The sequence below is a fragment of the Lytechinus pictus genome, chromosome 11 (genome assembly GCF_037042905.1).
Source record: "Lytechinus pictus isolate F3 Inbred chromosome 11, Lp3.0, whole genome shotgun sequence".
NCBI classification, from domain to species: Eukaryota; Metazoa; Echinodermata; class Echinoidea; order Temnopleuroida; family Toxopneustidae; genus Lytechinus; species Lytechinus pictus.
This window is the reverse complement of record NC_087255.1, coordinates 9,752,652-9,779,023: the sequence shown is the minus strand read 5'-3', so window position 1 is coordinate 9,779,023 and position 26,372 is coordinate 9,752,652. Positions and strand designations below refer to the sequence as shown.

Here is a 26,372-nt window from a genome sequence, read left to right as displayed (position 1 = left end):
CACGAGCGCGAGGTGCGAGCTAAAATATACTGACCAGAAAAGGAACCTGTTAAGAACTGCGTTTAGTGACTCATGAATAGGATACATCGAACAATGTGAGTGCGAAGCACGAGCTATAAAGATATTCCAGCCTAAAAACTGGACATTCAAAGCCTTTTTAAACCAGAAACGGTAAGTACATTACTAAACAATAACTGATAACAATAACCACAATAATTGGGATTTTCTAAGTGAATCTAAAATGTATACTTTAAACATATTAAATATGGTATTTCATTTCGAAAAACGGCAAATCTCAATTTGGAAAAAAGGGAATTTCCCATTTCGCAAAACTATTATTTTTTTCCTACAGAGATGTTTTTTTTTGTTGGCTTTGAAGGGGTAGTCGTAGCACAGATTTCTTAGCTTTATTTTTATAAACAAGATGATTGTATCTCATAATCCCTGATTGAATAATGCGAACGCAAGAAGCGAGCTGAATTTAATAGAAATTTCAGGAATTTTGTCCAAAAAATTGAACATTCTGAGCAATGTTTGTGATTTTGAACAAGACTCGTAGTGAACTACATGTAATTACGTCGAGCGCGTATTGCGAGCTAAATTTTTTTATAAACTGCCAAAAAGAGGGATTTTAAGTAGTTTGTTAGAATTCATATAGAAGTACTAGGCTTATTATACATACTACTAAAATGCGAGCATGTATAAGTATTGACGATCAGACCTGCAAAGTAATATTTTGAGAACTTCATGGAACACATGGATAGAATAAGTACTTCAAACCTTATTTCGTTTTCGGACTGACGAACCTTCGGATTAACGATCGAACCTCATTTCGATTTCGGACTAACAAACCTTCGGAATTACAAACCTCATTTCGTTTTCGGACTAACAAACCTTAAAAATTACGAACCTTTGGAATAACGAATCGTCGGAATTACAAATGTATAACAAAATATAATTCCCCATTCGTGCATGACATATACTTGCCATCATCCTACTCATTTCACACCTTTACTCACTCATTGCCTATATTTCTTCTTCACACCATGTTCATCCACATCCTCACAATAAATTTTCACAACATACACACGTGCTCCCTGAAATTCATTTTTTCACCATACTCACCCACACCCTCATATTCATTCTTCTCACTATACTCACCCAAACCCTCATATTCATTCTTCCCACATACTCACCCACACCTTCATATTCATTCTTCAAACCCATGCTGACCACACCCTCATATTAATTCTTCAAATCCATGCCCACCCATACTCTCATATTCATTTTTCAAACCCATACTTATCTAAACTCTCATATTTACTCTTTATATATACCTACTCACACCCTCATATTCATTATTCTCACCATACTCACTCAGACCCGTATATTCATTCTTCCACCATACTCACCTACAACATCATATTCATTTTTCACACCCATAATCAACCACAACTTTACATTATTCTGTTCACACCCATTCTCACCCACAGCCTCACATGCATACCCATATTTATCAACATCCCTTAAATGTATATTAATTCTTCACCCACCCAAACTCAACCGCATCCTTATTTTATTCATCCTTCACATCCATAGTAGCCCGCACCCTCATATTCATTATTCACATCATACTCACCCACAAGCTCATATTCGTTCTTCACACCCAGAGTAACGCACACCCTCACATTTTTTTTTCACACCAATGATCATCAACTCCCTTATATTTAATCTTCACACCCATATTAACCAGCACCCTCATATTCATTATTCACACCGTACTCACTAACAACATACTTTTAATTACATACGATTAAGATTACTATAAATTTATCCCAAGGGACTTACCATTACAAGTTTTGCTTTTTAATAAGTCCCTCATTTTTATTTTCACATGCTAACTGTAATCTATAATTTGTCTAATTATCAAAATGTGATTGGGAAAAAAGAATTATATATACGACGACTATTTCCTACGAATTTGTTAATTAATTATTGAAGTATTCTTATGACACTTATTCTGTTATGTACATTCATACATATGTATATATGTTTATTATCAGAAAATGGAAGTGAAATAAACTAAACTGAAACTGAACTGAAACTGAACATCATATTCAATCTTCACACCCATGCTTACCCAGACTGTTGAATGTACGCTGCAGATTTTTCTTGGTTTAATAACACAATGCAATATGAAAATTAAGTATATTTTTAACGTCACTCGACCCTTAGGTGACTTCTGAGGCGTAGGTTTTGTAGCTACGTAGTAGAGGGCGTTTTTTGGTCCCTATGTTTTTACTTTATTCAGGAAAATCTAGCTTATATTTGTTTCCATCGTTAATTCTGCTATCTGCACAAAGTTGCAAGTATTCAAAATTCGATGTATAATTCAAGATTAATTGAATGATAGTATTCTTGGGATATGATTTAAACTATGAAATATTTAGTGGAAATTTAAGCTCCAAAAGTTGAATGAAGTAGGCTTATAGAGCATGTGCAATACTCAAGTTATTAACCTTTATTTATAAACCTCTCTTTAAGAATGTCAAATAATCCGTTCCTCTGATTGGTCAAAATTTAGGTCATGTAAACGACCATGCCTACAAAACAACAAACTAAGGTGGTACACAAGGGCAACGGGCATAGTTAACAAGATTTCTGCCCGTTTCCCCCTGACCCGCCCCTTAACGACGGGCGTAGCAAAATTTGCCTGAGATCCCCATTTATGCAAAATGTTGCTTTCTGCGGGGATTGCGAATACCATAAATATCCACATGATTTGATCGAAAGTTTTAGACAATTCGCGCATTTACGCGCCTATTGCGCAAGTGCGCGCAACGGATATGACAAATCGATTTAACGATGCCAATCTTTGACTTTTGCTTGCTAATTCCTTTTAAAATACATGGCATTATTAAAAAGAAAACTAATTATTAAGGACATAACGGATGTATTAATCATCAAGTCTTGTTGCAGTTGGTCGGTCAAATGCATGCTCGCAAAAGGTGAGTCGGGTGAAAAGATAAGACGGTCATTTCACTTTCTATAGGCTAGATCTATAACGTAACTCGTTAGGTATGACAAACGACAACGTAAGGTCATGTTGTCGTTAGATCTAACGTTAGCTTAGAGTTAGTAGGCCATGACTCTAACGCTAGATCTAACTTAGATCTAACTAGACCTAGATTATAGGCCTAATGTTCCATTTATTCTTAAATCTGACGTAGTCTAGAGATCTAACGTTGGATCTAGACTCTAATGGAAATTTAAGACCTATGCCTATTCAGACCCTAATCTGGTTCCTAAAATATATAGGCCTACCGTTAGTACCGGTATGCTTTGATATTCGACTTCGAGGGCAGGGCCAAGTTAGGTCCTAGGCCTAAAGTTAGCCTGGGGCCTATACGGCTGGTTTTAGGCCTAACTTGTTTAAGATCTAGACTAAATCTAGGCCCTAACATTTTGTAGATCCAACGATTAATTCGGTTTATGAAATATATATGGACTGCTTTAATATTCGAGACACGGTTGTTTCTTTCGTCTCGCGGGTACCGCATCGGCCAGATCATGCCCTCGGGCATAGTCGCGTTCCGGTCCCATTGAGCCTCTAGAAACAACCATGCCTCTCAAAGCAGTCCATATATCTATATTAGACAGCAGGTCGAACCATAGGGCCTACATTCATACACCCAGCATGTTGGTATTGCAACTTGACTGAATTACTATGGACACAATTAATCGGAATAAAGCGTCATGCACAACCTCACATTCGTTATTAACACTCATACTCAATAACATATATTTTATATTCCCAAATAAACACTAGATAACTAGACAAATTGAACGACAACCCCTTTTTATTTTATAGATGTTTTAATTGATACTGTCATGAGCAAATGCAGAAAATCCAGTGCAGACAGTCAGATACATGTATATGATAATGTTTTCTCGATAATGATTTACTGTTATATCAAGAATGAGTTATTGAGCTCATGAGCTCATTAAATTAAGTGTTAGACATGAGCTTTAAAGGGTTGTTTTCAGATAAATGATTCGCTGTTATATCAAGAATGAGTAACTGTCCTTTCAGCTTTTGAGTCGGCATATCTAAGAGCTGTATCGACTTCCCTCCATTCCCCAAATTACCGCTACCCCACCCCTTCTAACAACGCCCCCACTAAACACACCACGCCCACACGAATCAACGCCCCTGAACATCCTAGCACATACCACAGTCATGACAGTCGACAATTCCTTGTACACCAGTGGCGACCACACAGAAGCGTTGTTAGCGTAACAGAACGCAAACATTGGGGCCAGTCACACCTTTCACGGGTGACCACCGCCTTGACACATTGTTTTCACTAACAGTGCACTAAAGGTAGGCCTACCGGTATCGATAAACTCACAGAAGCTTAGCCGAATTGCTAATAATCTAACAATAAAAGGCTTAGCAAGTTAGCAGAAGCTAACAGTGGCGCTAATGTTAATACAAATCACTAACAGTGCCAAGAACACCAATAGTGACGATGTTAGTGAATACTTTCTTTCTTTAAAACTTGTCTCCCTTTCTCATACCAAGTAATTTAAAATATACCTCGACCGAATTAAAGGGGTATTCTGGGCCCAACTGTATATGCAAAAATTGAGTAAAATTAGATGAGCAGATTGTTGAAAATTTCATAAAAATCTGATAGAAAATAACAAAATTCTTATATATGAAAAATATAACACTGTACTTTGCAATTGATATTACTGAGCAACATGTGGCCATGAATATGCAATCAATGGAACGATAATGCCATATCCTCTAGCTCTTTCCCCCCTTTCTGATTTTATTGAAATTGACTCGTATAATTGTCTCAAATGTGTGTATTTCGCCCGAGTAACAAAATGATGATCTTTGAAGCAATATTCTGTGTGGACAAAACTTATATAAACCTAATTTTGTATGATACAACAGACCCTCATTGCATATTCCTGAAGACATGAATATAAATTTTACCGAAATAGGGCCTAATGCAAAATTTTAAGATACCATAATTTTTTGTATTCATTTCCAATTTTATCAATTTGACAGTGTTTTGTTTGTTTCATTTTACTGTTCAAACCGTATTTTTTTCTTTAGCCTGTACCTCTTTAGGAATAGGTGTATAGCGGGGGATGTTGATTAGTGCCGAAATATATGATCCTTTTCAAAGATTTTTTTCTTCCAAGATATATCATTTATCGTATGATAACCATCATTGGCAAATACTCTATCATGAGCATGATGAGTGAAGTCTGTGAAGAGCATTTTCAAACAAAAGAAACTGATGAAAGGTGGGATTTCATTTTTTGGTACAGAATCTCCATCGTAATATCATGATAGGCAATTTTTTTTAAATCTTTTTGAAGCTTATTCGATATTTTTTGAATTATATTAGTAAATATATATTTACTATCTGCTGCCATTTCTTGTTTAGAATGTAATAATAAATCAATTTTGTAGGCCTATATGATAATGAATTACATTCCTTTACCCTTTCCTAGACAAGATTTTAAACTTGTAGGATGTGCAAATAATCATACGTAAATCTAAGTTAAATCTAGATCACTACGCATAAATAATAGAGTTTGCCTAACTCTAATCCCCTAATCACAGCTTTCTGTGCCTTCTGTGCGGTAATTCTACCCATGTTGTTAGAAGCTGATTTGTTAATGGATAATACTATACAGATTGTGATGTCAAGCGTTGATCTCAGATGTAAATAATGCATTATAGCCATCGCAGCGAGATTACCGGTTGTAACAGGGCCCTTTGTTCCGGCAGTGTTAGTGAAATGTTACGCTGACAGCGTTTCTGTGCGGCCGATACAGGTGAATATTAACCCCACATACAGAGAAGGGTGCTCCTCCCTTAGGGGGCTTTCCCAATTGCTCCTGCGATAGTTTGCGATCACTTTGTCGCAATATACTGTGTTATATATTTAATTTTATAGGGTTGGAATATACGCCCACGAAGAATGTTGAAATTTCCATTGACCTGGAAGTGGCACATCTTAAGCTTTGAAATAATATGTTATACCTCAAAACTCCAAAAACAAAGAAAAAAACAACGGAAGTACTTAAATTATTGAATAGAAAAATAGATTAAGTTAGAGCTTCAAAAAATAAGTAGGGTCATGGAACCTTTTTTTTAACATGGGGGTACTGATGTTAATTTGACAAGCCCACCCCCCCCCCCCCTCCTCTAAAAAATAATGTTTCACTACAAAACGAAGGTCGTTTTGGTCCCGATAAATCTGACAAGTCCCCCCCCCCAAAAAAAAAAAAAAAAAAAGAGGAAATTTTGGTTTATATTTCTCGATTTTGCCACACCTACCATAATTCCAGGGAGTGCTGCCTATGGAGAATAACACACTAAGTACCCCCTAGGAAAATCCCCTCGCACCCCCGCTTCCTAGGGCCATGAAGATTCAAAGGGATCTATTCACCCAACCGTAGGACACTATTGAATCTCAGTGAAATTTCTAAGCAGTCCGGAAAAAAAAGGTATTTAAAAAAATCAAAACTGCGTCCTTCGCATCTTTTATTGAATTTTACAACTTCAAACTTTGTCAGAAGGAGAATTATTTTGCACACGGTGATTTTCATTTTTTTTCTTTTTTCCAACTAAATTCATGACTGTTTAAGCTATTTTTAAAGAACCTTCCTTGGTTTTGGGGTGATGTTGGGTCACATACTCACTTCAACACCCATTCTTGAAAAAACCGATAAAGTGCGCCTCTCTCATCCGTTATACTGTTATAGTTTGGTTTTAAATGATATCTATTCTTTTCTCTTTCAAACATGAATATTGCTACATAATCATTGAATATGTGAATGCAAATTATACATAGATTTTTTTAAATTCATAAAACATGAATTTTTCTGCAATTTAACAGAACAGGTATGTTTAAAAAGGAGAAAAGGGTGTTTTATTAAAGGAAATTTGTAAGGTTCCATACACCAAATACCAATTATCTGTAAGATTACGCAATCTTGTAAGATTACAGGTGTTCTCGAGACTCTGCTGCAGGAACTTCTTTTATTTTAAGGATAAATTTTCTAACAGTGCACCCACACAATCATTTACACCCTCATATTAGTTCTGCTCACCATACTCACACCCTTATATTAATTGTTTATACCATATTCACACACACACCCTCATTTGTCATACCCATACTCACCCATTTATTAATTATTGACACTCATATTATGTTATTTCTTTCTTCCACACACAAAAATGTACACACACACAGACGTATCCTCCCACCAACACACACACAGATATACACGCACATCACTTCTGGCACTTGCTTCATTCTGTAATTCGGTAGTGGAACTGTGCTTAGGAGTCGATTCTAAATGTATTCATAAGTGATTTCCGGCTCTGGTTTGCTGACACTCTGATGCGAGGTATCGATGCTGGTTTTCTTAAGCCCTTGATATGTGTGGGGGTCAGTAGGGTTCTGGTAGTCCCTGGTGTCGATATCGAGATCTTGGTAGGTGTCTTTATCCACGTTTTTGCAGGTGCACATGGATGCATCAAATGCAGGGTTCTCATACCTTGGGGATGGCTCACGTGCAGTGTCTTTTGACGATGCGGTGACTGGATGTCTTAGTCTGGCCCTGAAAATCAATTCACAATATTTCTACTATCATATTTTTAAACCAAATCATATTAACAAAGGCTTTAATGGTTGCATACTAAGATATCCTACTGAGAACATATTCCAATAAAAAAATCATTAAAATTATGAAATTTCAATTAACCTACCTCCTATACGTAACAACATTGAGAATGATGAGGAAGATGATGATGATGATTAGAGGTATTGAAACACCTGCAATTATAGTGCCTACTTGCACCCCGTTACAGTGATGACCAGCAAGGATGGTCTTAGCTCTGACTGGGTACGACCACTTACTAGAACCAGCTCCATTGACAGTTTGGACCTTGGAAACGATGAAAAAAAATATAATCTGATGATCACTGATCAAAATCAAATACGAATTGTTGATGATTGATTTTCTTTAAAGTATCTAAATACGCTACAGTGTCCCAATATGAATAAAATATTTTTGTTGTACTTTCAACCACAATTCGGCAATTAAATTTGAAATAATTAATTATTGTACTGATACATATTAATTAAATACAATAATTCGAAATCCATAATATGTCATGACTTTATTTGAATTTTGTTAAATTGTTTATTGGTCCGATAAATGTAAAATTATGAATAACCTGGCACGTTTTTATCTAGTAATATTGTAATTTTATGGTCATTTTCCTTAAAGTAGGCCTATCTTCATACGCTATAATATCTAAATATAAATATTCTTGTACTTTAATCCAATTATGAATAACATGGCACATTCTTTATCTAGAATTGTCATTTTTAATGTTTTTTTTTAAGTAGGCCTATATTCATACGTTATAATATCTAAATATGAATATTTATGTACTTTAATCCACAATTTGGCAATTAAGAATCATTTCAAATAGTTTACAACTGTACTGAAGTATATCAGTCATAAAATAATTCGAAGTCCATACTTTGTCATGATTGTCATTGGAACGTATGAACGCCTTTTGTTCTTTGATTTGAGTTGTGTGATTATGCATAATGAAAGAAAGCGAAAAGAAATGAGACCGAGAATCGTTGTATTACCTGAACTGTATAGTTAACACCATACAGAAGATTCGTTACAGTATGTTCTGCTTCAAATGCATCTGTCAACGCATTTTCCATGATATTATCGCCATCATCTCCTTGATCGCTTTGCTTGTAGCGAATGGTGTACATCTGAATATGACCATTTACGTTCGATGGGAGAGGAGTGGACCACGACACAGTGAAAGAACTTTTAGTACTTCTTGGTATGGCCACGTTGATAGGAGCTGGTGCAACTGATAGAGGGAATTGAATGACAGGAGATCTTTAAGGTGAAACGCTTGAATTTATTTATATATTTATTAATATATTTATTGTATTCTGTCGTGAGGATCTTCGTATTGGCCGGTGCTTACACAGAATAACGTAAAATAGAAATGAATGTAAATATGTAATTATAATCAAACTTGTGAATAAAATTACCTTCATTGTAATACGGAGAGAAAAATAAAACATGGTTATCGAATTAAAACAAGAAATGATATAAATAAGATTAAAACCGGCAAATAATCGTATATCAAATTATAAGAAAGTGGTAGTTCAAATCAGTTCAAATTTAAGAGCTTAAAAGGAATTGTAGAACATGACATTTATCATGTTTATGTGCGGATTTACCCCCCCCCCCCCCAAAAAAAAAAAAAAAAAAAAAAAAGAAGTATATAACAAATAACAAGTGGAATGCCTCTGGCCGTCTCACCTGCATCACGCGATTCAATATAGCAGCAGTGCTGATTTTGAAAACTACTATAACTCGCACAAGATGTTCAGTGATACTTGGTTACTCTTATTTCCACGTTTTATGAACTAGACCAATACACTTATAGAGATATGATGGCAATTCAACAAATACCCCCAACGTGGCCAAAGTTCTTTGACCTTACATGACCTTTGACCTTGATCATGTGACCTGAAACTCGCACAGGATGTTCAGTGATACTTGATTACTATTATGTCCAAGTTTTATGAACTAGACCAACACACTTTCAAATTTATGGCTGTAATTCAACAAATACCCCAATTTGGCCAAAGTTCATTGACCCTAAATGACCTTTCACCTTGATCATGTGACCTGAAACTTGCACAGGATGTTCAGTAATACTTGATTACTATTATGTCCAAGTTTCATGAATCAGATCCATAAACTTTCAAAGTTATGATGGTAATTCAACAGATACCCCCAATTCGGCCAAAGTTCATTGACCCTAAATGACCTTTGACCTTAGTCATGTGATGTGAAACTCATGCAGGATGTTCAGTGATACTTGATTAACCTTATGTATAATTTTCATGAACTAGGTCCATATATTTTCTAAGTTATGATGACATTTCAAAAACTTAACCTTAGGTTAAGATTTTGATGTTGATTCCCCCAACATGGTCTAAGTTCATTGACCCTAAATGACCTTTGACCTTGGTCATGTGACATGGAACTCAGGCAGGATGTTAAGTAATACTTGATTAACCTTATGGCCAAGTTTCATGAACTAGGTCCATATACTTTCTAAGTTATGCTGTCATTTCAAAAACTTAACCTCAGGTTAAGATTTGGTGTTGACGCCGCCGTCGCCGTCGGAAAAGCGGCGCCTATAGTCTCACTCTGCTATGCAGGTGAGACAAAAACAGAATCAGATAAAATATACCAAAGAATATCAAATAATAAGATTTCTTAGATAACAATTAAATCTTAAGCTTCTGCAAGGAATTGGGAATAGTAATTATGTAGAAAATTGCCTTGAATAGCGAAGCTAATGCCATTCATTACAAAACAAAATCACTTAAAACCGACCAAACCTTCTTCAAGTGTTCTGCCGATTATCTCACTGCTGTTGTCACCTTCCTCATCTTTATTTGAAGCACTTATTTGAATGGTATAGTCCAGATAGGTCTCTAACCCTGTTATCGTATAGGAGCTTGTATCATTAGAAACTATGCGGGAGTTTGTGATCGATGAGCCAGAGAGAGCATAGTAAATCATATAATGGGTCACACCACTCCTGCAATTTGCTGATTCCAATGAGAGGAACTGCAAGACAAAGGTGGAAATTTATAACTCTTATTAGCATTATCAGGAGTAGAAGTAGTAGTAGCAGCAACAGCAGCCGTAGCAGTAAAGATGTAAGTACAAATATAGTTATGATTAGTATTAGTAAAATAGAACAGGGGTAGATCCAGCTTTCGGCAATAGAGGGGGGGGGGGGGGCGAAAAATACCCATATTTTCCCCGATCGGCCGCTCAAAGCTGATTTATGTATTTGTTTAAGGGGTAGTCAAATTAGTCACTTCTTAGCTTTATTCTTATGAAACATAAATATATCATAATCTCATACAAGCCCTAATTGAATAGTGTAAGCGCGAAGCGCTAGCAGAAATTTAAGTATACGGTAAGCATATGAAGAAAGATGTAGAACAAGTGGTTGTAGTAGTTGTAGCAATAGTAGTAGTAGTAGTAGTAACAGTTCTAGTAGTATTAGTAGTAGTAGTAGTAGTAGAAGCAGCAGCAACAGTATTATTAGAAGTAATAGTAGTCGTTGTAGTAGCAATAGTAGTAGTAGTAGTAGTAGTAGTAGTAGTAGTGGTAGTAGTAGTAGTAGTAGTAGTAGTAGTAGTAATAATAATATTAGAAGAAGAAGAGGGTAGTAGTACTAGATTAATAACAACAGTTTCATCACTTTCATTACCTCCCATGTCACTTCTAGTTCTTTAGGATTGTTGGCTGTCACCTGTATTCCAGCTGGGGGAGACCTTGGTGCTGAAAAATTGATTCAAATGAAAAATACAATTTTAAACGTAAAAATTATGAATCATAAATATTTATTCTGCTCATGCTGAAAATCTCCAACTGCTCAAGCAATTATATACATTATATGGGTTGAAATGGCACTTACCACAAAGTATTCAAATATTACAGAATACGATTGACTTACCTGTACAAAGAGTGATTGCATCAATCATTGGAGACCATGGACCTGTTCCACCCTCTCCTTCCCTCACGGCTGCAACACGAAACCTGTAGTCAGTGTCAAGAGTCAAGTTACTAACAATAGCTGAAGTGATAGAGTCATCTACTCTCTGATCTATTTCCCAGATGCCACCTTTTCTTACAAATACATCATATCCTATAAGGGGATGATCACCTATGTCTTCTCCTGCAGACCAGGCATTCCATTGTATATATACTGTAGTTGAAGTGGTGCTGACAATAGATGGTGCCGTACTTATGACAGGAAGAACTGAAAGCAATAGAGAAAGAGGCAGAACATGAGATTACATAATTCATCAGATTATACGCTTATATTTTTCCATTATCAATGACTGAAGCATCTCAGCATTTCCATGGAGATGAATCTTGAGAATATGTAAGTATACTTATTATGAACGAGTAAAGCTTTTATACAACTGGTATAATTACCTCTGACAATATTATGGTCTCTTGTTGATATCTGACTTGTCATCTCTGGCATCATCTTTCGCAATTACTTACCAGATATTTCTTCCTTTTTTGGTTCACAAATAATAAGTTTCTGATATTATGATTTTCACTATTAAACATTATCATCTGTACTATTTCGTTACCACTAAAATAGAGTCATTTTCATAGCTGCTATTCTTTTTTTCTTAAAGATTAGAATGGCCACTGCTGGTCATTGTGTTAGTTTACAATTTATTATCTGACACTGATTTATCTTCAATGAGGGAGTTTAAAGCTCAGTTTATTCATATATGTACATGTATATCACAGGAAATTAGAAAAAGACATTACAAGACTTATAAAACTGTTTAAAAATAAGTTTGAAAATATGATTACTGACAATTATAGTAATGATTCTGCACTATGGAAAATAAACTTTTGCTACCTACATTGATATCTATAAAAAAAATAAGTTATCATTTTATAGAGTGATGTTATGCTATTGCTCACCATAAGTTGCATTAATAATGTTGATAATGCTTGTTGAGTAGAACTGGTTTTCTATAATGAGACCACAAACATAGTCCCCATCTTCTGGTGGATAAACTCTTTCAATATCAAATGGAACAGCCCGTTCTGACCCTGATACAGAGCTTGATCGCTTGGTGATTCCTGTGATGTTATAAGTGTCAGTGTCAATACGTCGACGAAGATCAACTGATGAGGCATCAGGAAGTGGGATCCCCTCAACATAACATGTGATGATTGATGGTTGGTATGGGTTCACTCTTACTACTTCATAGCGTGATATTCCTGAACATGACCAAAGTAGATATAAGGGAGTGAAGTTAGAATTCAAGTAGTCAAGGTTCATGACAGTGATAGCCCATATACATGATATACTTGTTTAACCTCCAATTTATACACTGTATAGTTTGGATTTAACGGCCTCTATTCTGCATGGTCCCGACCTTTCGTTGGAGAACGCGAACGCTTATTTGCGACGGTAGTTGATTTTGGAAGAGACTTTTGGGCCCGTCGTCATGGTCGTAAAACTCTGTCCTGCAATGAAAATTGTGTGAAATGATTTTTTTCGTTTCGCATCTGGAACGAAAACATTCAATCTGCGTTTCGTGGGCAGAATTCTGGTTGCTACTATGGTAACAGCGATACATCCGATTTAGGACGGCTTTCCAAAGCCACATTTGGTTCCTCCCAGAGCTCGAGAGGCCGCCCGGGGGCGAAATTATTTTTCCCACCGAGTTCTGGACCAACATATGAATATTCATGAGTTGCGTCTTCGGATTAAGAGTACGCATGCGCGTGGACTTTGCCTCGACCAGTGCCGGTCGTAAGCATTCACGTTGCTCAGAATGAATTAGCATCGTCATATTACCGGTACCCTTACATAGTTACATAGGCCTTATAGGCTTAGATCTATATATATATATAAACTCCTCAAAAAAAAGTTTGGAAATCTGACTTTGATCGATAATCCCTCCTCGGATTTAATAAATAACAATGTTTAATTAATATCAACGAATAGAACATTTAATTTTCTTGCAGTCAGATGTCATCAAAGCACTATTATCTTGATCATGACCCCTTTTGCCTAATAATTTTGACAACATTTTTCAAACCAATAGAGATATACATACATATAATACTAGAAACTCAGCTGATACTCGTGCAATATATGGCCATTATTCTTTCTCAAACAACATATTTTTATGTAGGGGACCCATTATTTGGAATAAGATCCCTCAAAATATCAAGCAGTGCAAAACCCTTCAAAGCATTAAAAGACATTTAAAAATACATTTCATGCAGAAAGTCTAATACTAATAGTAATACTGATATAGATAAATCGTATACTTTTGTTATGTTTGTTGTTCTGTATTTCCTGACTGCATTTGTTTTTTAATTGTGTTGTTTTGTGTTAATTTCAGGATCACTAACTTATAAGTTCCTTGTAACTTCTCAGTGATCCTTCCACTATTCTTAAATATACTCACTTTTGTTATAATGTATTTCATTGAAATATTTATACTTTTTGATTTGTATGTTTTTTATGAAGACTGTGGTAAATAAAGTTTCAATTTTAATTTCAATTAATCATTGTTAAAATGGCATCCTTGCGCAATGTTGCCAGCGCGAACCACCAGCTCAAACTTCTTGACATGTCGTGTAATAAGACATGGAAATTAAATATTTTGAGCTGGTTTTGTAATCATGAAAAAGATGTCTATCTAACTAAAAAATAACTTTACGCTCGCTAATTTTTTTTTATATACTGACCAGTAAAGGAAGCAGTTAATTACTGCATTTTAAATAGGATACATAACTCACCAATAAAAATAATGCGAGTGCAAAGCGCGAGCTCAAAAATTTGTGATATTCCAACCTGAAAACTGGACATTCTAAGCATTTTTTTTGTGAACGAGAAGAGAACGAGTACAATAATTGATGCGAGTGCAGGAAGCGAGACAAAAATGTGTGATATTCTAACCATAAAACAACATTTTATACATTTTTGTAACCATGAGCAGGATTAGTACTGTACTAAACAATAATTGATGCAAGCACGATTCAAAATCTGTGATTTTCGAACCTAAAATGTATTATGTTTTATTATTAAAGAAGGTATATTTCTCTTTTAAAAAGGGCATATTTCATTTGGAAAAAAAAATCCTACAGGGATTTTTTTTTTTTTTTTGGGGGGGGGGGGCAAGAGAGCACAAAGCGCAAGCTAACATTTTCACATGCTTAAACTGAAAATGAGTCAATATTAGGACTCTTGTCAGTTTTCATAATTTTTTCTGCTTACAACCACCTTTAAATTTCAATTCTCATTTCTTGAATCTTCTACACTTATTTTACCTAAAAAAACAGAATAAAGAATACTAACAAAATAAAGTTATTATCAAGTCAAAAAGGGGCCTAAGCTTTCGATCCTAGCAGAATCTTCGTCGGAGGCAAAAATAAAGTTATATTCAAAAGGATATAAAACAAACAGGGCGCACCCCATACCCTTAGTTGGGAGAGGGTAAATCTTAATTATTTCTTTAAAGAGTTAATCAATCATTAATTATTAATACTTATTGATAATATTAATAATTTTTAATTATTCAATTATTATTTTTTTATTATTATTTCTTGAAACCATATTGACACAAAAACAAATACGTTGTTTATTTCCTTGAAACTGTAGAGAAATGAAATTCACTGTTGAACGATATATGATTAAAAAAGAAGTAAACATTTCTTCCCCTTTGTTTTGTCAATCTGACCCAAAACATATATACAATTTAGAAAAGAGATAGAGAGAAGAAGAAGTTCCACCACCAAGAATAAACTTAGACAAGGGGGGGGGGGAAGGGAAAGGAAAAGATGGAGTAAATTTTTGAGGAGTTTATATATATATATAGATCTAAGCCTATAAGGCCTATGTAACTATGTAAGGGTACCGGTAATTTGACGATGCTAATTCATTCTGAGCAACGTGAATGCTTACGATCGGCACTGGTGGAGCCCAAGTCCACGCGCATGCGTACTCTCAATCCGAAGACGCAAGTCATGAATATTCATATGTTGGTCCAGAACTCGGTGGGAAAAATAATTTCGCCGCCCGGGGAGCCCACTTCCATTGAAGAGTGGATACCAGGCGCGACCACGCGTAAAAAGGGAAAGAATGGGCAAGTACGTTACGTATAGGCCTATGTAACGTTATAAGGGTGTCAAAAACGATGTTTAAAATACTTACAAGGAGGATATGTTTTCAATACTTGTAGGGTTTCACAAGCTAAATACTTGTTAAGAGATGCATTTTCATAATCTGGAAAAGCCTTGCTTCCCTTGTTTAGGGTGCTTTTCGAAACCACATGGTCGTGCCTGGTATCCACTCATCAATGGAAGTGGTCCCCCGCGAATTCGAATTTAATCCCCCATTTCTGGGGAAAGTAAAACATTACATTCTCTGCTAGAGGTATGCCTCTAGCACACAATGTAATGGGCATTATGTTTTACTTTGTGTAGGAGTAAACAAAAGGCTGGTACGTGTTCAGACATACACATGCTGTGTACATAATCAACGCATGCGAAATGGTTTCGGCTGGAGAGGTGATTTGACCCATGGAATTAATTGCCAGAGATCCACCAATAATCCACATTAATGCAATATCGATTCGATGGACTGTAATGATCTATATCTAAGCCTCAATTCAGTAACTTTTTCCTCACTCAATATGTACTCGATTTGTTTGAAAAACAACTTTCTTATCCATGTCATAATCTATTGTAGGTCCTGCATTTCGAATATCTCCAGCCATCAGTCGTAATGTACATGCAAATGGTGCGGGTGTCGCGGGAAAGAATTTTGCACACGAAAAGCAGATATGTAGGGCCTGTAACCCCCCTGTAACACAAAACTTAGCATTGATTGTAGAGCAGTTGTCTGCGTTTGATTCTATTGACTATAATGTACAATCAATCTTAAAAATCAAGTGTATGATTAAGCGTTAACTTTTGTGTTAGGGGACCCTAATATTAGCGTCCATGAGGATTGCGAAAGGTGGCTAGTTGCAATTGCATAACGACGGAAAGGTTGAATTCGAACCCGCATAACACGATAGCTGGATGAGACCCCCCCCCCCCCCGAAAACGAGTCTGGTTTTGAGTTATCATCGCTTTGGTGACATTGTATCCAAAATCATTTATCAATATATATTATTACATACTACTAAGTTTCTTGTCAATTCACACGCTATTCAAACCGTGTGAAAGTACGTTTTTGTGGGTCCGGAGGCATATATCAGACTTAACCTTTGCTACTGATTGCAACGTTACCCACAAAAAACTTATTTTGGTCGTGCTCTAATGATATTTGTATACAGACAAAAAATTGCAATAACTGGAGTTCTTAACTTCAAGTTATTACACAGTTAACATAATAAGCCACTGATTGTTGATAGAGGATATTTTTTTTTCTTCAAAATCATGACTACTCAGTGAAAGCGCTGTTTTGATTGATGCTTAACACTACATATTTGCTATATGATCTTTTCATTGGTTGTTTACTGTTGATGAATATTAAAAAGTAAACTTTGTTCTTCAAGTCTTCATTTACTTAAAAAGTTAACACTGTGGGGCTCTTGTGGTGGACAGCATTATGCAAAAATAATGGAGAGCGTTTCCACTGTATAAGCAACTGGTTTTTAATCTGTTCATCGAACATCTGCTGAATTGTTATCGTTTTCATAAGGTATAATCAACGATTTTATATTTCCTAAAGGGAGACATGCAAAGTATTCTTATTTCTCCCTTATCACGTGAGTTGGTCTGTAGCATTCTCAATTACATCCGTTTTTTTTTTGTTTTCTTTTAGATTTCTTTTGTTTCCCCCTATAATCTATCCTACAACATCCCCATAGTAGTAATGATCGTTTTCGTATCTGGTCTGGTTCGGGTTTCTTATCTTTTCTCTTCCCATTTTACTTCCTTTAAACTTGTATTGTCTTTTTCTCTTGCACATCATATTTCTATTTCGTCCGTTTCCCTCTTTTCGCACAGCAAAAGGAGCAGGAGCATGGCGGCGTGTCTACTCTTTTTAGCGTATCTAGTGTAATTCTTTCCAGCTCCGACGGCTGATTTGTCTGACTTTCCATTCAGCTCGTTATGCAACAATGACCTGTGTCCCTTTCATCACAACACGGCGCTTCGTTCGAAAACCACTATTTTGATACTTATATATATATATATATATATATATATATATATATATATATATATATAAATACCTGAATGACAATACTGCTGATCTTAACTCAAACTTTCACCCAATAACCCATGTGGGCAGCTTAATACTTCACAGTATTTTACAGAACAACATTTTAAATCTTTAATTGATTCTAGCAGTCTTGAAGAAGATATTTTTCTTCTGCATTTAAATATTCGTAGTGCCAAGAAAAATTTCGATTAAGTTAAAATTATTTCTTGATAATAATCAGTTTCCGATACATTCAATCATTGGATTAACTGAAACGCGGTTCTCGGAAAATCCCTGTTCTCTTTTTGCGCTCTCCGATTTTAATCTAGTTGTTAATAACATAACTATTAGACCCGGTGGCGCTGTTGCACTTTACATACCCCAGCAATACGAATATAATCTTATAAATGATATGACTTTATCCAGTGACGCTTTAGAATCACTCTTTGTTGAAATCATCAATCCAAAAGGAAAAAAATCTGTTACTGGGAGTTTTATACCGACCTCGCCGAGTCCAAATTAAATACTCAACATTTTCTGGAAACCCTCAATGACTTTTTACTCAACCCTTTTCTGAAAAACAAAGATTGTTTTTATGGGGGATTTCAACATCAATTTAATGAATTGCAACCCTAACAATATCTCGCAAGAGTTTCTCGAAACGTTTTTGACTAATTCTTTCTTACCACTAATTACTAAACCAACGAGAGTAAGTAATACTTCTGCAACTATCACAGATAATATTTTTAGTAATGTAACTTACCCTACCCCCCAAGCTGGTATAGTCCTTAGTGATATTTCTGATCACTTTTCAATTTTTGCGAAGTTGTCTGAAAATAAGCTTTTTAAGAATGAATCATATAATACTTCCTATCGTAAAATAACCGATGATAACATTTCCCATTTAATCAATTTAGACAATACAGACTGGTCGACCATTTTTGACTCCACAGAGGTTGATGTAGCTTACGACTCTTTTATTACCAAATTAACATCTTATCTAGACACCCATGTCCAACTGCCCATGTCCCTCTTATCTCCAACCGAAAGTCAAATTATAAAAAAATCCCAATACATCCGTGGATTACTAAATCTCTCTTACGATCTATTAATCGTAAAAATAATCTTTATTATAAATATATCTCTAAACCAAGCGAAAACTCTCGTTCTAAGTAAGCTTGTTATAAAAACACCCTTACCACATTATTACGTATTGCCAAAAGAGAATACTACACTTCCCAATTAAACATCTACAAAAATGATATGAAAAACACTTGGAAGATTATTAATAATGTACTGAACAAAAAGAAAAAAAGCTCTACAATCACAAAAATAAAATCAAACGATACTATCACAGACGACACTAATATAATCACAGGAGAGTTCAATTCATATTTTTCAAATGTTGGCAACAACTTGGCTAAAAATATACCTCGATCTAACAAATCCATTTCCGATTACCTTGATGACCGTAACCCAAATTCCATGTTTTTTAATCCTACTAATTCGATGGAAATCATAAATATTGTTAACAATCTACAGAATAAGAAAATCCCGGGGTATGACGGTATACCTAACTTTCTTCTTAAAAAAATCATTACAGCCATCGTTGATCCATTGGTACATATCTTTAATATCTCTCTTAGCACTGGACGGGTTTCCAATAAAATGAAAATCTCCAAAGTCATCCCACTGTTCAAAAAAGGTGATAGCCAACTCGTTTCCAACTATCGTCCAATATCCTTACTAACTTCACTATCTAAAATTCTAGAAAAACTTGTCCATACCAGAACAAGTGCTTTTTTCAAATTACACAAATTTTTTTCAAACTTCCAATTTGGATTCCGTGAAAATCATAGCACTTTCCATGCAATATTGTCATTTATTAATAAAGTCACCACTTCTATCGATAATGGTTGTTATACTGTCGGTATTTTCCTGGACTTCTCCAAGGCCTTCGACACTACCATGAAATTCTCCTACATAAACTGTGTCATTGCGGAGTTAGAGGGAAGGCCTTGGAGTGGTTCAGGAGCTACCTCACTGATAGGACTCAATTTGTATCAGTAAATAATAGCAATTCGACTACTCTTCCAATTACTTGCGGTGTCCCCCAGGGTAGCCTACTAGGCCCACTTCTTTTTATTACTTATATCAATGATATTAAAAATACATCAAATTTACTTTCATTTATACTTTTTGCTGACGACTCCAATATTTTCTTTTCCCATGATGATATCAACCAACTCGTTACAATCGTAAATTTTGAAGTAACGAATGTTACAGATTGGATCAAGGCTAACAAACTTTCGCTTAATCATCAGAAGACAAACTACATGCTTTTCAGTAATAAAATCAATACTCTACCTGACAGTATTTTCTTTGATAATTTCGTTCTTAATAATGTTTCCACTACCAGATTCTTGGGTGTCCTTATTGACAACAAATTATCATGGAAGCCTCATATCGATAGTATATGTAAAAGAATTTCTAGAAACATTTGAATTATTAATAAACTCAAACATTTTCTTCCTTCCCGCACTTTGTTAACATTATATTACACCCTTATTCTCCCATATATTAATTATGGAATACTTGCCTGGGGATTTTCAAACACACTTTAGATCACATACTGATATCTTATTTTTTGAAATTAACATTCTTTAAGTAAGTGACATGTATCTTTTTGAACTTAGTCAATTTATGTTCAAATTAAGCAAAGACGATCTCCCCGCCATTTTCTCTTATATGTTCCGTAAAAATGCATCCGTACACTGCTACCCAACAAGGCAACGACAATATTATCACCTATTCCTTTAACAAGAACTAAATTTGCAAATAATTAATCTGTCTTCTCCGGGCCTGCCTACTGGAATTCTCTGCCTCAAGATTTCAAAGAATCCCCTAATGTAAACAATTTTTAAACGCAAACTGAAAAAAAGTTAATTATGCAATACTCGTTGCAAACAGGTCAAGCTGAATAATTATTTTAATTACACTTGACTTTTGCGTATATGTGATATGTGATGATGCGCTCATATAGACATGTATATTATTTGTTTTATTATTTTCGTCTCAAAATTGCAATTAGCCAAAGTACCTGCTCCTGATGCCCGCCTTCTACTTAATGTACACTGCACTCGTCTGTCCCTCCTGTCTTCTCCCCCTCACCCCTCTCTCTTTTAATATTGTAAAACACAATTTTTTCTCACACGATCCATCAGTTAGGTTTTTTTTTGGTATTTATTTTTTCATATTTTATTTTAACATAATTTCCTCATACTATTACGACCCAATATTTCTTTGTTGTTATTTTGTAGTGTAACTAAGTTAGGGGCTTACCTCTTGTACAAGCTTTGATTTTTTCGGCAAAACCCCCTGTTTTACTTTTAAATACAAATGTCATCTGAGATTTAAAAAAAAAAATTGTGTTCCTTAAATCTATGATTATGTTATATATATATTATATTATTCTTGTAGTATTTTCGACCTTGTTATGTTATGTTTATCATGATTATTATGTACTTATTGTAAAACGGAAATCAAATCAAAATCAAGGTTACATCTCTAACAATTCATAAATGAAAATTAAATATTACATGTACTGTGAAAATTGTCCAACTTACTCTCATTCCTAATGAGCCCTATTTATAAACGAAATCAACACTTTGTATTTCATATTTATTCAGCAGCTGCTAAGATTTCATAAAAGATTTGATAGATATCTTTATAATTTTGGCTCTCAATGAAAACAACAATCAGTACATATTGCCGTCAAACTGACGAATGTATCATGTAAAGAGCTTCACCTTAAAAGAAAACACAAATTAATCGATAGATTTACTTTGACAGTAGGGTCCAAACCAGCCATCAAGGCACTGTCCATCGCACAGTCCTCTCTGTATCCCACAGGCTTCTTGAGCACAGTGACATTGCTGAAGACAATCCAGACCAAAGGTTCCTCCTGCACATTCTACATGATGAGCATTAGATGAACAACATTTAAAACAAAAGTTCAACTTTTGAAAGGGTGAAGTCGAATGAAATTACATTTTTATGAAATAGACAAAGGAAGTGGTCTATTGGCGGGTCCACTGCGATTATTGAATTTAATGACAATTTTAACATCTGTATTAATAATGTATAGGTGATAATCATAAGAATTGATAAACGTACGAAAATGTTACTATTTTCATTAGATAGCCTGCAGTCTACTTGAAGGAAGAGTAAACAAAAACTAATCACAGTATAATTGATTTTGCAGACATAATTTTCTCCAGACCTGCCAATTCCCAATGAATGTAATATTATGAGCTGGAATGTCTTCCTAATTTGGGGCAGATATTTTGTATTGCTAGATCTTCAAGCAGCATACAATTCCATTTACGTCCATAACCTCCTCATGGCAATAGTTTGAAATAACCAATGCAAAGGCATTATTACGATAAACAGTTTAGAGATTAAATGAAGTTTCGAGGGGAAACGGAAGGAAGTCCTCACTTCCTGAATTGTTTGTATTCCAAGCAGTTTTTTGTCAATTCAACCAAAATCAAAATTCAAAAAATCATCAACAAAAGGAATTAATTTTTTTGTTTGTTTCAGAAAATTATTTGTAAAACATGAATCACCATGGTGATAGGTCATGTCTAGTATGAAAAAAAAGCTCTGGAATAAAAACCAAACAATCTCAGCATTACAACATGTTCAACAATGTAGGAAATAATTGTCTAGACCAACTAGCCTGTATAATTTCAGAAAAGCTTTTTATAGCTTCATATTAATTAATCAAGGGACACATTCTAAGTGATCATTTCATAACTAGTAGATGTTGGGATAAGTGTGAGAGTGACGGTGTGTGCGGGGATAAGGGTGTGGTTGGTCGGGAGAAATGAAAAAAAATATCTGACTGATATATCCCTATGGCATAAAGACAAAACTGAGAAATATTTGTAAGTATATTGTCTCTAGGAAATGAAATAGGAGTCACTCAAATGCATTCATTTACCTTGACAATTTTCCTGACCGTCGCGTATGCTGTATCCTAAGGCACACTTCTCAGGACATGCTCCTGTTGTTTTATCACATGATACATCATCCATGCAATGACATTTATCAGTACATTGAGATCCGTAATAACCAGCCTCACATATATCAGGAACTGAGAAATCACAAGGGGGAAAAATTAACAAATAATGAAGACATGGTAAATGTAGCTATTATAATCTATCACCACGGATATTGAACCTGCTTTTCTTATACTAGAAGAATGTATACAAGCATTGTCTTTCAAGCAAGCAGTTTCCTTCAAACAAAGGATTTCCAAACTGTTTCCCTAGAATGTTATTACATTCATTTTTTTTCTCTCAATGGGTTTAGCTCAGCAGCAAGTACACAGTATGGAATAAGACAATGTCACATTTTGATTGCACAGGTACTTTGCATGTTGTGAAGACAAAGGTTTTTGTGTTATGATAGAGTAAAGTGTGCAGTACCTTACATGTACATACATGTACATGTATGTGCACTGATGTTTATTTCACAATGACAATAGTATTCTATTAGAATGGCTTAAAGCATAGACTTACTTTGACAATTGTTCCCTGACCAGCCAGACTGACATCCACCTGTAGTACATATTCCACTAAAAGAGTCACATGATGATACATCAGCACAGTTACATGTTTGTGAGCATCCTGGACCATATGTGCCAACATCACATGCTGAGAGACAGGGTAGAAAATGCACATTCAAACATGAATTATCATTTCTACTCCAAAAATTATATATTTTTCCTGCTCCATCCCCCTTCCTCTTCCTTCTTCTCCTCTTTCGCCATTCTTCCTACCCGATCTCCTTCACTATTCTTCTTCGCAATTCTTTTTCTTCACCATTCTTATTCGCCATTCTTTTTTGCAATACCTCTTTGCCATAACCTACTTTACTTTATTTTACCCCCAAAACAGCCTGCACATGTATAACCCGTTCATCGTTCAAATAAAAATAGACAAAATAGTCCAAACTATCATTTTCAAGTAATTGTATGTGGAAAGCGAATACATGGTTCAGACATAAAATTCTTAATTATTCATGTACATGCATACTAATGCATTATGGTTTAATGTAAACAACAAGAGCTTAATCTTTCATACATGTAGTTCGTAATCATCAATTAAATTACCCCCAAAACAGCCTGCACATGTATAACCCGTCCATCGTTCAAATAAAAATAGACAAAATACACCTATTATTTTCAAGTAATAGTATGAGGAAAGCGAATACATGGTTCAGACATAAAATTCTTAATTATTCATGTACATGCATACTAATGCATTATGGTTTAATGTAAACAACAAGAGCTTAATCTTTCATACATGTAGTTCGTAATCATCAATTAAATTACCCCCAAAACAGCCTGCACATGTATAACCCGTTCATCGTTCAAATAAAAATAGACAAAATACACCTATTATTTTCAAGTAATAGTATGAGGAAAGCGAATACATGGTTCAGACATAAAATTCTTAATTATTCATGTACATGCATACTAATGCATTATGGTTTAATGTAAACAACAAGAGCTTAATCTTTCATACATGTAGTTCGTAATCATCAATTAAATTCCAGAACTTTATCAGGATGCAGTCAGTCGGCAGGTCATCAAAAAAGTAGCTTATTTATCCAAGTGATATTCATGACTAGAGGGTTTTTGCATTGTAAATTAGCTTGGTGTGGACGCAAACACCTATTTTTGTTCGGCCATTGCTGCTCTAAATATTGGCAAATTTCTTATGTTTTTTTAATCTTTATAAAAGAGAACAAGAGTGTCGCTAAGGCGAGCACATAATACGCCCGCCTGTAACGCAGAAAATGTTATTGGTCAAGCAAGAAAAGTGGAAGGTAGTGACTTCACCTTTGACCTTCTGACCACAAAATCAAAAGAATTCCTGGGATCTATGCTAGTATCATACGCATCAAATTATATGAGCCTAGGTTAAGTTTAACTGAAATTTTCACATTTACAAGGAGTGCAGAAGGGTAAGATAAAAACATGTCAGTGTGACCTTGACCTTTGACCTTTTGACCTCAACATCCCTAGGCTTCCTGGGATCAATGCGAGTATCATACACACCAATATGAGCCTAAGTTAGGTTAAACTGAAGTTATCGAATTTACAAGGACTGCAGACGGGTACGATGAAAACATGTTACTGTGACCTTCACCTTTGAAATTTTTACCCTTAAACCAATAGACTACCTGACATCCATGCTCGTATCATACGCACCAATTTATATGACCTTAGGTTAAGTTAAACTGAACTTATTGCGTTTACAAGGAAAGGTTAACGGACGGACAGACACCGAGCATGATACCATAATACGTCCTGTGGGACGGGCGTATAAAACATTCTTTCAGGTCATGTGTTTGGAGTTTTAAAAGGATTTTGTAATATAAGAGAAACTTTTGATCTAAAAGATAATGCAAAATAATTATTTTCATGCAACAAAAGTTGTTGTTTTATACTTAAACTCTGTTTGAGCCCAAATGATTTATAAATTATGATTAAGCTGAAGATTTAAACTTTAATATGATAATTGATATAGGCATTCTAAGAAGAGATATTTTAGATGGGTCAGCAGCTAGCAATTCATAGGCCAAGAACACTTAGCAGCTTAAAACAAGGATACTGCGCTCTGGTTGGACATAGAGACCACACATGGCATCATTCTCATTGATATTCAGTTTAACCTCATGATAACCCTTCTATGCTTTAATTGGTTTTTATTTAAGAATCTCTAGGGCTAGTTCATTTTTTAGACTGTACTATTTTACTTATATCTGATTGGTTGAAATGATTAATGATTTAATGTGAATGTATTGGCACAAGTGATTTTTGGAAGGTTAAGTAAGTTTTCTGTGTTTATCCCTTTTCAATTGATAGGAGAGCATTAAAGTTACAGTTTATTTTGAACAGGAGTGCATAGGAGACTGGAAAAAGCCATTTTCATTTTGATAATTTTAAGCATTTAAAAGTGCAGCTCTAAACTGATTGAATTTCATTTAAATGCTGTAAATTTTTATGTATTTTCTAAGTAACATTTACCAGTCTATAACTGGAACAAGATTTACAGACACCATTGACCACAAGGCTTACCACTATCGCATGCAAGACCTTGGGAACCAACATCACATGAACATCCATAAGGATCAGGTAGGCAAAACAGAAAGCCACGACAGCTAGTGGGCGAGTTACCACTTGAGCAAAGAAATTCACAGGTTAATCCAAACTTATTTCCTCCATTATCCCTGCAAACTGGAGAAAAAAATTAATTCAGTGGAAATGGAGAGATTTGGTACACTCCATAGTTTGTAATCCTATATCAAAGATATTAGAGTCACACATTTTAACAAACCTTAGCATTATTCGAATTATTTATGCTATAAACTAGTACCACATTTACATGTACTACAAACAAATCAACCATATTCCCTG

At 35.0% G+C, this 26,372-nt stretch overlaps 1 protein-coding gene across 1 annotated transcript in view; it reads right to left on the bottom strand.

Annotated features, from left to right (window-relative positions):
• Positions 1-5,073: 5,073 nt before the first annotated feature.
• The window catches only part of LOC129271731 (angiopoietin-1 receptor-like), a 33,622-nt gene continuing 12,323 nt past the window's right edge, over positions 5,074-26,372 (bottom strand). The window contains exons 5-15 of the mRNA XM_064106665.1: positions 26,034-26,192; positions 23,467-23,601; positions 22,887-23,039; positions 21,726-21,854; positions 12,628-12,930; positions 11,633-11,938; positions 11,387-11,457; positions 10,500-10,731; positions 8,706-8,944; positions 7,808-7,986; positions 5,074-7,659 (exon numbers count right to left, since the gene is read on the bottom strand). Of these exons, the coding sequence (XP_063962735.1) occupies positions 7,392-7,659; positions 7,808-7,986; positions 8,706-8,944; positions 10,500-10,731; positions 11,387-11,457; positions 11,633-11,938; positions 12,628-12,930; positions 21,726-21,854; positions 22,887-23,039; positions 23,467-23,601; positions 26,034-26,192 (2,174 nt within the window). The 3' untranslated portion in view covers positions 5,074-7,391. The remainder of the gene's footprint in view (positions 7,660-7,807; positions 7,987-8,705; positions 8,945-10,499; positions 10,732-11,386; positions 11,458-11,632; positions 11,939-12,627; positions 12,931-21,725; positions 21,855-22,886; positions 23,040-23,466; positions 23,602-26,033; positions 26,193-26,372) is intronic.